This window comes from Helianthus annuus, chromosome 9 (genome assembly GCF_002127325.2).
Source record: "Helianthus annuus cultivar XRQ/B chromosome 9, HanXRQr2.0-SUNRISE, whole genome shotgun sequence".
In the NCBI taxonomy this organism is placed as follows: Eukaryota; Viridiplantae; Streptophyta; class Magnoliopsida; order Asterales; family Asteraceae; genus Helianthus; species Helianthus annuus.
Genome location: NC_035441.2, coordinates 51574198 through 51589807, shown reverse-complemented (window position 1 = coordinate 51589807; position 15610 = coordinate 51574198). Strand labels below are relative to the sequence as shown.

General features: G+C 34.4%; 1 protein-coding gene across 2 annotated transcripts; it reads left to right on the top strand.

Moving 5' to 3' along the window:
* The first annotated feature begins 292 nt into the window (after window positions 1–292).
* On the top strand, window positions 293–14607 carry LOC110877618 (auxin response factor 19). 2 transcript variants are annotated; one of them, XM_022125776.2, is made up of 14 exons: window positions 293–716; window positions 1176–1294; window positions 5726–5824; window positions 5912–5968; window positions 6065–6220; window positions 7028–7112; window positions 7196–7286; window positions 7391–7555; window positions 7637–7759; window positions 7849–7924; window positions 9367–9508; window positions 10732–12152; window positions 12869–13059; window positions 14157–14607. In XM_022125776.2, the coding sequence occupies exons 1-14, from the start codon at window positions 665–667 to the stop codon at window positions 14284–14286; spliced, it is 2907 nt and encodes a 968-aa protein (XP_021981468.1). In that variant the 5' UTR covers window positions 293–664; the 3' UTR covers window positions 14287–14607. The 2 variants fall into 2 exon arrangements, with proteins under 2 accessions (XP_021981468.1, XP_021981467.1); XM_022125775.2 differs by having other exon boundaries at window positions 294–716; window positions 1170–1294.
* Window positions 14608–15610: the final 1003 nt, after the last annotated feature.

Here is a 15610-nt window from a genome sequence, read left to right as displayed (position 1 = left end):
TAACATAAATAATAGATGAAGTTAACTCAATGGACTAAAATGGCAACGATGAAACTTTTTTTGAACCCACAGACGAAAAATGGCTCAAATCACATGAACTAAAATGGCATTTAACTCTATGTAATATTATCAAAAATAGTATTAAAAGGTTAATACACTTTTGCAAGAAGAAAATAACTAGTGTAAAAGACATGATTAATCAATAAAGTTTTAAAGAATAATAAATTACCAAATTATCAAAATACCCTTTATTTGGTCAACCTTGAAAGCCCCCCTTTCTCCTTTGTTTCCCCTCCGTCCCCACAACACATACCCACATATACACACAGCTTTGTAGAGAGAGAAACTAATTGAAGAGAGAGTGGGGGCATCCCTGCAGCTTTGGTCTCTGCAACACTCAGCAAACTCTCCTTTTTTAAAGTACCTCCGGTCTTCTTCTTGTCCCCCTTTTCCGGCCACATCTTTATATAAAAATATATACTCTCTCTCTCTCTCCTCCTTTTCCGGCATACTCCGACCGAAAACCACCGCTCCACCGCCACATTCACCTTTTCAACACTCACACCAAAATCATATCCACTTTTCATCAACACGGATGAGTTTCCGGTAGTTATTGTAACGCTACGCTACGATAATAAGTTATTTGAATCTTTCTTAACGAGTAATGAAGGCGCCGGTGAACGGTTTAATGACGGCGGAGCATCCGCAGTGCGAAGGTTTGTTTTCATCGACTTACAACTTCAAAATCATGTTATTAAATCATTTTATTTTTCGTTTTCATGAATATTGAATAAATAAACTGATTAGTACAACGATAATTGTTTTAACAATAAATAAATAAAATAAAATTGTTGTAACAGACTATTCTATCTTATATTGTTAAATTATGAATCATGAGACTCTTCTAAGGTTCACATAGAGTTGTTAATAACTCTTTGATTCATATTTTGTTATTAAATCATTTTTTTTTACGTTATAAATTTAATCAGTGCAACGAAAATTTAAGAAGAATAATTGTTATAACAATAAATAAAACAAAATTATTGTTGATGTTTTCTAATATTTTTCTTAATCTTAATCGAGCTTCAATAAAGAAAATAAAAATATTTTAAAACAAGTCTAGTTGAAATGAAATGAAATAGATGACATTTTTTAATGTTGCATTTTAGGAACAGGTGGAGAGAAGAAGAGTATAATTAATCCGGAGCTATGGCAGACGTGTGCCGGACCTCTGGTGAACTTACCGGCGGCCGGAACTCACGTCGTGTACTTTCCTCAAGGTCACAGTGAACAGGTTTGTTTAATAAGTTTTTGCTATATTACGCTGGCTAACGTGCGCTGTTGCTTGATTTATGATTTTCTATTTTAGTTTACGGTTTTCTGTGCATGATTAAGTTTGCTTGTACCGTACAAGTTGGCCGTGAAGTGTGCCACCGAATTTGATTTATTTATGGCGGTGGATGGGAGGATATGGTTTTATTTGGTTGTACGGTACAAGCATGTGATGCCAAGATGGGTCCAGAGGAATTTGAACAATAATTACACCTATTCATGATAAGGATTAAGGGATACTTACCACCTTTTTAAAAATAATTATGTTGAGAACCGTAGAGATAAAATAAAACACTTATAGCCTGTTGCTTTATAGCTTAGTGACATTTTAGGATGTGATAAGACTTTGGGATTGGTCCTGAGTTCGATTCTTACAAGGGGGTTTTTTCTCATATTTATTGAGTTTTCTCCTGAATTAGTGTATAGGCATTATACCTAATGAAGATGGATATGATCAGTGATCCAAATTTGCTGTTAAAAAAACATTAAACACTTATATGTAGATGGCGACTGGCGAGGTAGGTTGTCAAATAGTGTTATGTTATTTATTATATTTAGAGCAAATAATGTATGTGTATTATGTGGTTCACACAATTGTTAGTGTAATATTGGTTTTGAAAAAATGTCCCTCTTAATGATAATTGGAATTGTGAGTTTGAATACGTGATGAATTTAAGGGTTAACAAGTTATTATTACTTTAATTTTGACAACTCTAAAGTTAACAAGTTTATGTATGTGACAAGTGTAAATATTTTAATAACAAGAATTTTGAGTTACTCTTCGTAGAAAATAAAAAAATACCTTGATTTATTAATTTATTTATTATTTTTATATGGTATTAGCTGGTTTTAATATCTAGAATCATGACAGTTTCATTAGTTAGAATCAAATGAAAACAAATGTAATATGTCACTGGCATGGTGATGGTTGGTGGGAGAGAATCTCTCTCTGCAAATTCCCTTTAGTACACATAGGCTAGGCTGTTAATGATGACAAGGGCAATTAGGTCATTTCCGTTCTAAATTTTTCAACTTCAGGAACAATTTTAAAGTACACGACTCTTAATGTATGAGGAGGTACAAGTCACTATCTATTAAAGTTGATACTTATGGTGCTACATAAAGAGCTAGCATATTTATATCATAATGTAGATGTTACATTTATTTTTATCTATACTTCTAAATAAATGAGATTTTCTTTATGTCATATTGCTGTCAGTATCATACTATAATTATGTGTGGATTTTATCATTTTATGATTGCTATTTTGATGGTAGAACTAGAATAGTTGTTAGTACCCATCAGAAAGTAGTTGGCTTGTATTAATCCAATTAGTAATTATAATAAATAGAACTGCCCCATTGACTTTTAGTCAGGAGGTGACTTGTATTAGGTTGTTAGGATTTCCATGTTGAAACTGATTTTCTGACCATTATGACCTGAAATCGCAATAATAATGTTTTGTTGTTTAAGTGATCGGGTTATTTAGGTGGTGTTTGTTTTTATAAAAAAAATCTGCGCAGGTTCTTCTGTCTGCACCGCGCAGACCACGCGCAAACATTGCCATCTGCAAAATGTTTGTTTTTATGAAGATGTTTCATTAAAAATCGTTTGCGCGGGCTCTTCTTGGTGCAGACTTGGTCCAATCACTTTTAAGATTTTCTAAGGTCTGCTGAGGGTTAAACATCACCACCACCGTCTACCACCATCGTCCACCACCACCACCCACCCACCGTCCAGTGTTGTAGAGATCGCTAGGCGCTAGTCGGGCGGTGGAGTACTGACTAGGGATTAATCAGGATTAATCGGATCGGAATTTTTATATATAATTTTTAAATTTATATATACACATGTACATTGATATCAATATAATACTTAAAAATAGTTTAAAATTCAAACAACTAAGTTTAAAACATAGCAAATCAAGTATTTAAGCATTCAATACACACATTAATATCAATATAATACTTAAAAATAGTTCAAAATTCAAACAATGAAGTTTAATACATACAGTGGCGGATCTAGGATTCGCGTCAAGCGGTAACGTTTTATAAATAAGCGGTAACGAAATCGGAAAAACGTCAAATTTTTCCAAAATTTACACTAATTTTACACTACCGCCGGAGCGCCAAGCCGTAGCGGAGGCTACCCCTTATATCTATGTACATCCGCCCCTGAATACATAGCAATTTAAGTATTTAAACATTCAAACATTAACATATCCATCATGACCTCATGGAATATGTTTTAATGGGTTAGAAACATGTTTTTTTGGGCTAGATTGGAACTAAACAACTTGGGCCATGTATTTAATGGTTAAAAATATTTGTTTGGGCCAGATTTGAACTAAAAAAGAGTGGGCCGACTAGAAACGATTTGGCCGACTTGGGCCGCTTTGGGCCGCCTTGCGCCGACTAGACCGACTACCGACTAATGGTCCGACTAGCTCAAAATTAATCAGCTAACGGCCGACTAGCGCCTAGGCGCCGATTAATACCGATTTTTACAACACTGCCACCATCCACCACCGCCATCCACCGTCCACGTCTACCACCCACCACCCACCACCACTGTCCGTACACCACCACTAGTTTATTTTATAAGTCTACATACATTAAAAACAAACAGCTTCTTCTTGCAGACTGCAGAGGTTTGGTCCACCTCTTCTTCTACAGATGTCTGGAAGATATGGTCCGCAGACTGCATACATTTTACCTCTTAAAAAACAAACTGCACCTTAGTTTCGTGTTTGTTGTTACGAAAACGTCTATCAAGGGTAAAAATGTAAAATAAGTTCACCAATTCGTCCATTTTGTAACATAATTGGAATTCTCCTCTCATCCATAGCCAATGCACCTCAAAGACGTTGACAATATTTGATGTCGGACATTCCTTGTGGATCCAACATCTAGCCTGTGTTAGGAATTCCGAACAATGAAACCGACTTGGTGTGCAAGGCTCAAGGAGGGTTTTAAAGAGTGGATGATTATAGATTATTAAATGTGATTATGATTTAATAATTAGTTGTAACTATCTTGATTAGATAATTATCTAGCATCCGAAACTAGTTAGGTTTGGATGTCTTTAGGTTTGGATGTCTTTAGGATAATTATGTGAACAATCCTAGTTATAGTCTAACGCGTTAGGTTAGCTATATATACTGCGTATTGGGTAGAGATTTGTAATCAAGTTTTGAGTTAAGTTTCTTAAACTAATAATGCAATTTGGGTGTTTAGCCAGATTCACTTTTCGTTTTCTGTTTTTGATACCGATTCACATCTTGAGCTATTTGCCAAAGCGCCTCTCTCTTTTCTCACAACAATGTCCTTTGTATTATATATATTGCTATTATATAAATATTGTTGACAAAAGACGATGAATACTAACTTTATTTTTATAATAATATATAGTTTATTGTTTTTCTTCTATTTAATATATTATAATAGTTTATTATTATATTTAGTTTTAATAACATTTTTTTAATTTTTTTCCCTTTTTTAAAACCATATATTTCCAATACCATTTTTTTAATAAATCTTTTTTTAGAACATATATTAATGTATGGATTAATTTGATACTTCTTTAATAATTTACGTTTATAACTTTTTTCTAATAACTTAAGTACGTAGTTGCGCTTGATTATTCCCCGATGATATTCTGTTATAAGTTTTGTTAAAAACGAAGTTGTACTCCAAATAAAGTATTTATTTGGTATCTGTTGACGAAGGAAGATGAATAGTAACTTTATTTCTACAACAATATATAGTTTTTTTTTCTTTTATTTAATATATTATAATAGTTTATTATTATATTTACTTTTAATAACATTTTTTTTTTTAATTTTTTCCCTTTTTTAAAACCATATATTTCCTATACCATTTTTTTAATAATTTTTTTTCTTTTTTAGAACATATATTAATTTATCGATAAATTTGATACTTCTTTAACAATTTACGTTTATAACTTTTTTCTAAAAACTTAAGTACGTAGTTGTGCTTGATTTTTTCCCCGACATTCTGTTATAGGTTTTGTTAAAAACGAAGTTGTACTCTAAATAAAGTATTTTTTTGGTATCATAAAACGATACGATAATAAACTAAACCGTTCTAATGGTTTAGCTTTCTAAACCACATGCTTTATTTTCAAATCACGTTTATTTTACATTATCATTTGCTCGGTTTCGCCGCAACGCGCGATCTAAAAAAAAAACTAGTGTAAATTAGTTAGATAACAAGATGTGCCATGACATATCCAATTATTATGATTTTAGACAGTAGAAGCACATCAAAACACTATCTTTAACAACCTATCATATTGCAACTTTTTATGTGATTCTAATTACTAAACAGTAAACACATGTACTTTATATTTGAATAAACGGTTGTGCTTACAGGTTGCGGCATCTATGAAAAAGGACGTTGATTCTCAAATTCCAAACTATTCAAATCTCCAGTCAAAGCTGTTATGCATCCTTCATAGCGTCACGTTGCACGTACACAGATTATTATTCATATAACCATTCAGCATATTATCGGATAAAATCTTTGGTCCTCACTTATTTTCCATTATAATCTTTTAGGCGGACCCCGAAACAGATGAAGTATATGCTCAGATGACGCTCCAGCCTGTTCCTTCGGTACGCACATGATTAATGTGTGTTCTAACTCGTTTAGCTGATTTTTTTAGCGTTGATTAATCAGATCATATTATTTGGTTTATGATCTTTAAACAGTTTGACAAGGAGGCATTATTGAGGTCAGATCTTTCTATGAAAATAAATAAGCCGCAAACACAGTTTTTTTGCAAAACATTGACGGCTAGTGATACGAGCACTCATGGAGGATTCTCTGTACCTCGCCGTGCAGCTGAAAAAATATTCCCTCCTCTGGTGAGCTAATTACCTTATCTGTATTTGTAACAATTTTTAGGGCTGCAAACGAACCGAACCTTCAGGGAACAGTTCGTGGATTGTTTGGCGGGAAGTTCGTTTGTGTTCGTTCACTTAATAAATGAATGAACACTAACAAGAAATTTTGTTCGTTTAGTTTAATGAACGAACATGAACGGAGGCCGTGTTCGTTCATTTGTGTTCGTGAACGTGTGATAACGTGTTCGTTTTTGTTCGATAGTTCATTAGGGTTTTTTAGTTTTATATTTTATTTGGATACTTCTAATTCCTACTAATAAAATATTTAATAAATATTAGTGTATTATATATTATATACCTATGTTCGTTTGTGTCCATGATTGTGTGTTTGTGAACGTTTGTTTGCGTTACCTAAAATCAACAACAAACGAACACGAACATGCTCATTTCCTTAATGAACGAACACGAACAGAAATTCTCGTTCGGTAAGTGTTTATGAACAGTTCGTGAACACATTCATTCCTTAACGAACGAACACGAACACGGCCTTGTTCGTGTTCATTCGGTTCGTTTACAGCCCTAAACATAATCTTTAAATCTAGTTGACCCGTAACACTTATTTCTCCAAAAGTTTTGCAACTTTTTTTTTTTTTTTTTATAAATAGTCGTATGAGTATGATTATAGAAACTATATTATTAAAATATAGTCTAATTTCTTGAATAAAACGGTTTGAAATAACTTACGCATTGAAAAACACAACCCGTTTGATTTATTTCCTTCTTAGTTAATTCTTGAACTATTTACTTCACTAATTTCTTTCTATATAGGATTTTTCAATGCAACCACCTGTACAAGAACTTGTAGCAAGGGACTTGCATGATACCCAATGGACATTTCGTCATATTTATCGCGGTAAGTTTATCAATGTCACAAATCTTAATAATTCTAACTTTTTTTACTGGAATCGATGATAACATTCATATCATATAAAATAGGACAACCAAAGCGTCACTTGCTCACGACCGGTTGGAGCCTATTTGTTAGCGGAAAAAAACTTTTCGCTGGAGACGCGGTCTTGTTCATAAGGTAATGCCACTAAATACATGCTACTTGCTATGTAATTATAAAAATGTGTATAAAAAATTGAAATTATCAACTTTTCGTTTAGTATTTTATTTGCCGTATAATAGGGATGAAAATCAGCAGCTGCTGTTGGGTATAAGACGAGCTAACAGACAACCGGCGAATTTATCCTCATCGGTTTTATCAAGTGATAGTATGCATATTGGAATATTGGCCGCTGCTGCTCATGCAGCTGCAAACAACAGCCCTTTCACTGTGTTCTATAATCCGAGGTAATTGTATAAACTAATTAATATTCATAAATAAAATGAGCTAGAAATCGTCGAAATATTAATTCGTATTTTAAAAAACAGGGCTAGTCCGTCGGAATTTGTTATTCCATTAGCCAAGTATTATAAAGCTGTGTGTAGTAACCAAATATCGCTCGGCATGCGGTTCCGGATGATGTTTGAAACCGAAGAATCGGGGACTAGAAGGTAGCGGTTTACCTTGATCGGTTCAATAAGTGTTTTAAAAAAACTTGTTCTAAATTGCTAGAAGTTTAAACAAAGATTTTAAACTGCAGGTATATGGGTACAGTTACGGGCATTAGTGATCTTGATCCTGTTAATTGGAAGAACTCACAATGGCGAAACCTGCAGGTATTTTTCATACAATTTGGGTTTAAAATACGTTTTGTTTAAATTTTAGAAAAAAAATTATAAATTATTAGTGGAGTAAAGTACGCGGATGGTCCCTGTGATTCACCAAACTTTTGGATTTGGTCCCTAGCTTTCTAAAAGTACACAAATGGTCCTTGTGGTTTGCACTTTGTAACGCATTTAGTCTCCAACTTTTTCCAAAAGTACATGGATGGTCCTTGTGGTTTGCACTTTGTAAAGCATTTAGTCCCCAGCTTTTTCCAAAAGTACATGGATTAGGGGTGTTCAGGATTCGTTTCGAATTCGAAAAATTCGAAATTAGTTTAAATTCGATTCGATTATCAAGAATTCCTTTCGATTATAAGAATTCGAATTCGATTCAAGTAAATCGAATACGAATCGAATACGAATTTATAATTTCAAATTCGATTCGAAATTCGAATAAAAATTATACATTTTTATTTATTATTTTTATATATAATAAATATATAACTTTTATTAAGCTATACTATAAATTATTTTCAAAAAAATTTTCAAGTATTAAAATTACCCATTACCAAACTCATTACATGACCCATAAGTAAAACCTAATTAACAAATCTATCAATAGATTTCTAAACATAAAAATATTAACTTGTAATGTGGAGTGATTATTCCCGACTTCTCGTTTTGAATTTTAGACTTGTGGTACTTTATTTGAAACTTTTTAATGTGATATCGTGCTTTATGGCTGCTTTAAAATTTATGTTTCATTTTGATAGTTTTTTACATATTATAAAGAATCTGAATTAAATCGAATTTATTCGAATTCGATTCGAATTCGAAATTTTAATCGAATACGAATTGGGTTTTTTATTCAAATACGAATTCGAATTGAATTCGATAGATTTTAATCGAATTCGAATCGAATACGAATTCAAGGAAAAATAAAAATTATTCGAACAATTCGATTCGAATAATTCGAAAATTCGAAAATTCGATATTCGATTCGATGAACACCCCTAACATGGATGATCCTTGTGGTTTGCACTTTGTAACGCATTTAGTCCCCAACTTTTTCCAAAAGTACATGGATGGTCCCTGTGGTTTGCACTTGGTAAAGCATTTAGTCCCTAACTTGGACATGCTAAAACCTTTAGATTTGTTGGCTGGGGACTAAGTGCGTTACAAAGAGCAAACCACAGGGACCATCACCATCCGTGTACTTTTAGAAAGCTAGGGACCAAATCCAAAATTTTGGTAAACTACATGGACCATCCATGTACTTTACTCTTATTAGTGCCTTCTTTCAAGCTATATTATTTTTATGTACTTCATGTTTGTCTCATAAAGGGATAAAAGGAGACAACCCGAATCAACCCATTCATAAGTGAATTGTATGGATTTGTTTTTCACACGTATAGTACTTCTTATTGCTATAATCGTTCAATGTTTGCAAGTAGGTTGGGTGGGATGAGTCGACTGGCGGGGAAAGGCGAACTCGTGTTTCAGTTTGGGAGATTGAACCCGTTACCGCTCCCTTTTTCATATGTCCAACGCCTCCTTTCTACAGACCAAAGCGTCCACGACAACCAGGAATGCTAGGTACGTTGAATCGGTTTGATTAAAAATTTCTATACAAATTCTTGGGCATTGTCTGCCTAGGGCTGCAAACGAACCAAGCTTCCGGCGAATAATTCATGAACCGTTCGGTGAGAAGTTCGTTTGTGTTCGTTCGTTGTTCATTTAGTTAAATGAACGAGGCACGAACTAGGAATTCTGTTCATTCAGTTAAATGAACAAACACGAACTGAGGCCGTGTGCGTTCATTTATGTTCGCGAACCTTCATTAACGTGTTTGTTTATGTTCCTATCTTTGTTTGTGTTCGATAGTTCTTTAGAGTTTTTAATTTTTATATCTTATTTAAATACTTCAAACTTCCCGCTAATATATTAATAAGAGTAAATTGCCAAAATCGTCCCTGAGATTTGGGTATGTTTGACATTTTCATCCAAAACAACTTTTTTGTACCATATAGTCCTTCATTTTTGGGATTTTTTGCCATTTTCATCCAAATGTTTGATAGAAAAAATAAAGCAAATTAGATGTTTGGATGAAAATGACAAAAAATCCTAAAAGTGAAGGACTATATTGTACAAAAAAGTTGTTTTGGATGAAAATGGCAAACATGCCCAAACCTCAGGGACGATTTTGGCAATTACTCTATTAATAAATATTAGTGTATTGCATATAATATACCTTTTAATATATGTTTGTTTCCGTTCATGAACATTTGTCTGTGTTCAGGAACGTTCGTTTGTGTACGTGACATTTATTTGTGTTTGTGTTCGTTTACGTTCATTACCTAAAACTAATGAACAAACACAAACGAACAGGAACACGTTCATTTCCTTAGTGAACGAACACAAACTGAAAACCTTGTTCGATAAGTGTTCATGAACAGTTCGTGAACACCATTATTTCCTTAACAAACGAACACGAACAAGGCTTGTTCGATAAGTGTTCATGAACAGTTCGCGAACACCTCCTTAACAAACGAACACGAACAAGACCTTGTTTGTTTGGTTCATTTGCAACCCTAAGTCAATCATAGAAGTACATAAAAGTTGTACTTTGTGGCTATATTCTTTTGTTGTACTGCCAAAAGTATGATTAGAACTTGAAGAGTAGTAACTCTCAAGTCAACAAATGATTATTAGTAATATAAAAATACGTAAAAAGTATAAAAGTAAAAACCAATAATTACTTTTTGAACAATCTTTTAACCTTTTGTGATGGTGTAATGACCGCCGTTACAAACATACAGATGATGAATCAGGGGACCTTGACAATTTATTCAAGAGGACAACCATGCCCTGGTTGGGTGAAGATATGTCTACGAAAGATTCCGGTTTAAGTTTGGTCCAGTGGATGAACATGCAGCAAAGCTCTTCACTTGCTAGCTCGGTCCAACCCGGTTGCTTGAACCCGTTATCTGGATCCGTTTTGCAAAACTACGGAGCAGCACAAGCACTTACTCAAAACAACTTGCAGTTCAATAGTCAAAGGTCAACAATGCCACTTGACCCGTTACAGAAACTGCCACAAGCCTCGATGATGCAGCCTCATCAACAGTTGACCGATCCAAGTCAACAACTGAATCGACAAAATGTCATCGGTCAAGCGCTGCCGCAAAACCAAATTCAGTCGCAGTTTCATTCTCAGAATTTACTTCAACCGTCATCGATGCAGAGCCATAATGCATACAGAAGCCTTCAACAACAGCAGCAGGTGGCAGCCGTGAGTCAAAGTCAAAGTCAAAGTCAACAGAACAGCTTGTTGCCGCCACAATATTCGGATCAACAAATTAGTCAAATTCCTATTCAACTTTTACAAAAGTTTCATCAGCAGCAACAATCGCTATTGGGTCAGCAATCCGCGCCACAACAAGATCACGAAAAGCCATCGGTGGATGTTGGTCAAAGTCAAAGTTTTTCGAAGTCATTATCCACAAGTCAAACAATCGACACGCCAGCTGAAACAAACACACCATTGTCTCAACAAATGTCAAGAAGCAACAGCCATGCAAATCTTCGGTTTTCACATCTTTCTACACAACAAAAGATTCATCCAACCAATCAGATGTGGACCGCAGGTGGCGGTCAATCTGGGATCACCGATGATGTCCCGTCATGCTCCACGTCACCTTCAACTAATAACTGCCCAACAACCATGGTTTCATCGATGATTAATGGTAGATCTTACGCTAATGCAACCATCGGTGGTGAAGAGATCATGATGAATACCGGTATAGAAAGTCAACGTGTATCGGAAAATGTCAACACCTCAAAAAGTCAACATCAAGGATTTTTGTCCCCACTTACATACTTGAACAACAATATTAACGCCCCCCAGATGGACTTCTTGGACAGTTCGTCTTCCGCCACTTCGGTTAGCATTCCTCGAAGCGATCATCATTTGCAATCAGATGATCCCAGAACAGAAATTCCGACAGGGGTAAACATTGATAATAATAATAATAATAATTTTGGAATGCCATCAATGATACTTGACCCGTTGACCACAAAAGGGTCAACTGGAGGCATGATGTCTCAGACTCAGTCATTTGGCGTTCCAGATATGGATTTTAGTCCCATTGACTCCACGTTGAACGATAGTAACTTGTTGGATAGTGATGTATGGGCCGCACCGCCACAACAGTTTCAACGAAAGCGGACATATACCAAGGTTTGCTGTCCGACTGAGTATATATAATTAGGGCTGCAAACTAACTAATCGTTTAGTGAACAGTTCATGAACCGTGCGACGGAAAGTTCGTTTGTGTTCATTCGTTTAATAAATGAGCAACCACGAACAAGAAATTTTGTTCGTTTAGTTAAATGAATGAACATGAACAAAGGCCCCGTTCGTTCATTTATGTTCACGTTCACGGTAGCGTATTCATTTATGTTTGATAGTTTTTTTATATTTTATTTAAATACTTCAAATTTCTCACTAATAAAATATTTTAATAAATATTAGTGTATGTTATATTACATACATTTTAACAATTTCGGGCTCACAACCTTTGCAAATCACCACCTTTAGAAAATTTTCATCACCACCTCATCGTTGATGCTGTCTTCTCGAACGTTCTTTGTGTTTGTTTGTGTTCATGAAAATTCGTTTGTGTTCATGAACTTTGTTTGTGTTTGTTACCTAAAATTAATTAACGAACACGAACACGGACACGAACACTTTCAATTCCTTAATGAATGAACACGAACAAGAAATCTCGATCGGTAAGCGTTCATAAACAGTTCGTGAACACATTTATTTCCCTCACGAACAAGGCGTTGTTCGTGCTCGTTCGCTTCATTTGCAGCCCTATTAATATATTATAGTTTATTTTCCTAGCTGTGGATCATGGGAGTTGACTTTGACTTTTTATATTATATGTGCAGGTTTATAAGCGTGGAGCTGTGGGAAGATCAATTGATATCTCGGCTTATTCGGGCTACGAGGAGCTTAAACAAGACCTGGCTCGACGGTTCGGGATAGAGGGTCAACTGGAGGATAGGCAACGAGTTGGATGGAAACTTGTCTATGTAGATCATGAAAGTGATGTTCTCCTAGTTGGCGACGACCCATGGGAGTATGTCCATATTCTTCTCTTATACATACACATGTAGGGGTCCTAAATCAGTCGTGTTTGTGGGTTGGCAGGTCCAACACGAGAACCCAAAAATTTTACATGAACACGAACCTAAACCTGACCCGAACCCGAAATCGTGTCAAACACATGAACCCGAACACGACCTGTATATTCGCCGGTTGACCCGAACACGACCCGTTTAACCTGATTTTTTTTAATATTTTTTCGCATATTAATATTTTAAAGAGTTAATTACTGTTTTCGTCCCTGTGGTTTGTCAAAAATTACTATTTTAGTCCATTAGTTTAAAAATTGTGATTTCAGTCCCTGTGGTTTCACTTTCGTAACCATTTCAGTCCACCTCGTAACCATTTCAGTCCCTGTACTAACAGAATAAATGGATTGAAATGGTTACGAAAGTGAAACCACAGGGACTGAAATGGTTACGAAAGTGAAACTACAGGAACTGAAATCGCAATTTTTAAACTAATGGACTGAAATAGTGATTTTTGACAAACCACAGGGACGAAAACAGTAATTAACTCTATTTTAAAAATAAAATTTACAAAAGATATACAAATGTATATAAAACAATTACATTTCAGTTATAAAATCTTATGTCAAGTACTCTTTTTAATTATAACTATTACATAAAATACCAATTTAACTTATGACATAAAAACACTTGAACATGACCAGAACTCCAATTATACTAAAACCTAAACCCATGAATTTCGTGTTAGGTTCGTGTCGTGTTCTGGTCGTGTTAGAAATTCACACCCTTATACGAACACCTTGGGTAACCGGCCAAAATGAGTTGTTTTAAAAAAACAGGCGTGGGTTAGGTTTGGTTGACCCGCTAATTTTTTTTTGTTTTCATTTTAAATTTGATGATAACCAATATATTACAACCCTTTTAACTCCAAAACATAGATTATTGTCTTTTTGTAATCACATTAGCTATTTATTTTTTTTGGTAACATGCAAGAAAAGGACAAAAGTGTTAATGGGTCAAACCAACTCGATCTCGCTACAAACAAGCATCAAATGTATTTAAAGATATTGACCCGTTTTTTAATATTTTATGATTGGTACAGGGAGTTTGTGAGTTGCGTACGGTGCATAAAAATCTTGTCACCTCAAGAAGTACAACAGATGAGTCTGGATGGAGATTTTGGCGGGAACAATCTTGTTCAAAATCCAACTTGTAGTAGTTCAGATGTCTAAAAAGACAGAAGTTGTAACATTCATTGATGATAGGAAGTTTGTTCTATATGCTCTTACATAGTCATCATAGAAACTAAGGGCTGAAATTTACAAATATTTTGAGATTTTAGGGAAAATGGTTGGGGGGTTATTTCTTGCTAGTTTGATAACATTAAATGTTAGTATTGTGTCAAGATGATGATGATGAAATTGTGTAGCATTGAGTGTGTATTAGAAATGCTCATTGCTTTTCATGTATTCTTCTTCTTATCCGCTCCCCCAAGGGTGTATGAGAACGACTTTTTAACTTACGAGAGCTCAAGCCTCAAGCTGTATTTTTTTATGAACTCTTTGTCTAAAGCTAGAATTTTACTCGTTCATTATTTATACTTATATTATAGTTATATGGCTAGGCAGTGGCGAAGCTTGAGATTTCCGACCGGGAGTCGAAGAAGTTTGTACCTAAAAATTTCTATAAAAAAACTACAAACTCTCCACTACTGTATACACACACACACACACACACACATATATATATATATATATATATATATAAAGTATATCGTATATTACGGCTTAACATACTTCACGTACAACAACGTGCATGATTTGTTCTATAACATGTGTGATTACTGTTTTCAATATGCGTGATTATTGTGTTTCAACATGCGTGATTTTGGATTTTTGAGTTATAACGTGCGTGATTTTAAAATGAACGTGCGTAATTACCTGTCGTACGTGATGTACGTTAAGCCGTAATGAACGTTAACCTTTCTCTCTCTCTCTATATATATATATATAGAAAAAGTATATCGTACATTACGGCTTAACGTACTTCACGTACAACAACGTGCGTGATTTGTTCTATAACATGCGTGATTAATGTTTTCAATATGCGTCATTATTGTGTTTCAACATGTGTGATTTTGGATTTTTGAGTTATAACGTGCGTGATTTTAAAATGAACGTGCGTAATTACCTGTCGTACGTGATGTACGTTAAGCCGTAATGTACGTTAACCTTCCTCTCTCTCTCTCTCTCTATATATATATATATATATATATATATAGGACAAAGATCCGTTAGGAACCACCCTTTATTGCGAGAACCGCGAGAACCAGTGTGAACACAAACAGTAATACCTAAAAAAATCTAAAAAACACCCAATTTTTTTTTTACTATTTTTTATATAAAAATCGCTACTCTTAGTATCCAAAAAAAAAAAAAAAATTTTTTTTGGCTACTAAAAGTAGCGATTTGAACATAAAAAATAGTAAAAAAAAAAATTTTAGATTTTTTTTAGATCTTTTTAGATTTTTTAGGTTTTTTGGGGGTTTAGTTTTTA

Coding starts and splice junctions, on each gene's coding strand:
- LOC110877618 (XM_022125775.2), top strand. CDS start 665: ATGAAGGCGCCGGTGAACGGTTTAATGACGGCGGAGCATCCGCAGTGC. Junction 1,295..5,725: donor CTCAAGGTCACAGTGAACAG/GTTTGTTTAATA, acceptor TTGTGCTTACAG/GTTGCGGCATCTATGAAAAA. Junction 7,925..9,366: donor CACAATGGCGAAACCTGCAG/GTATTTTTCATA, acceptor GTTTGCAAGTAG/GTTGGGTGGGATGAGTCGAC.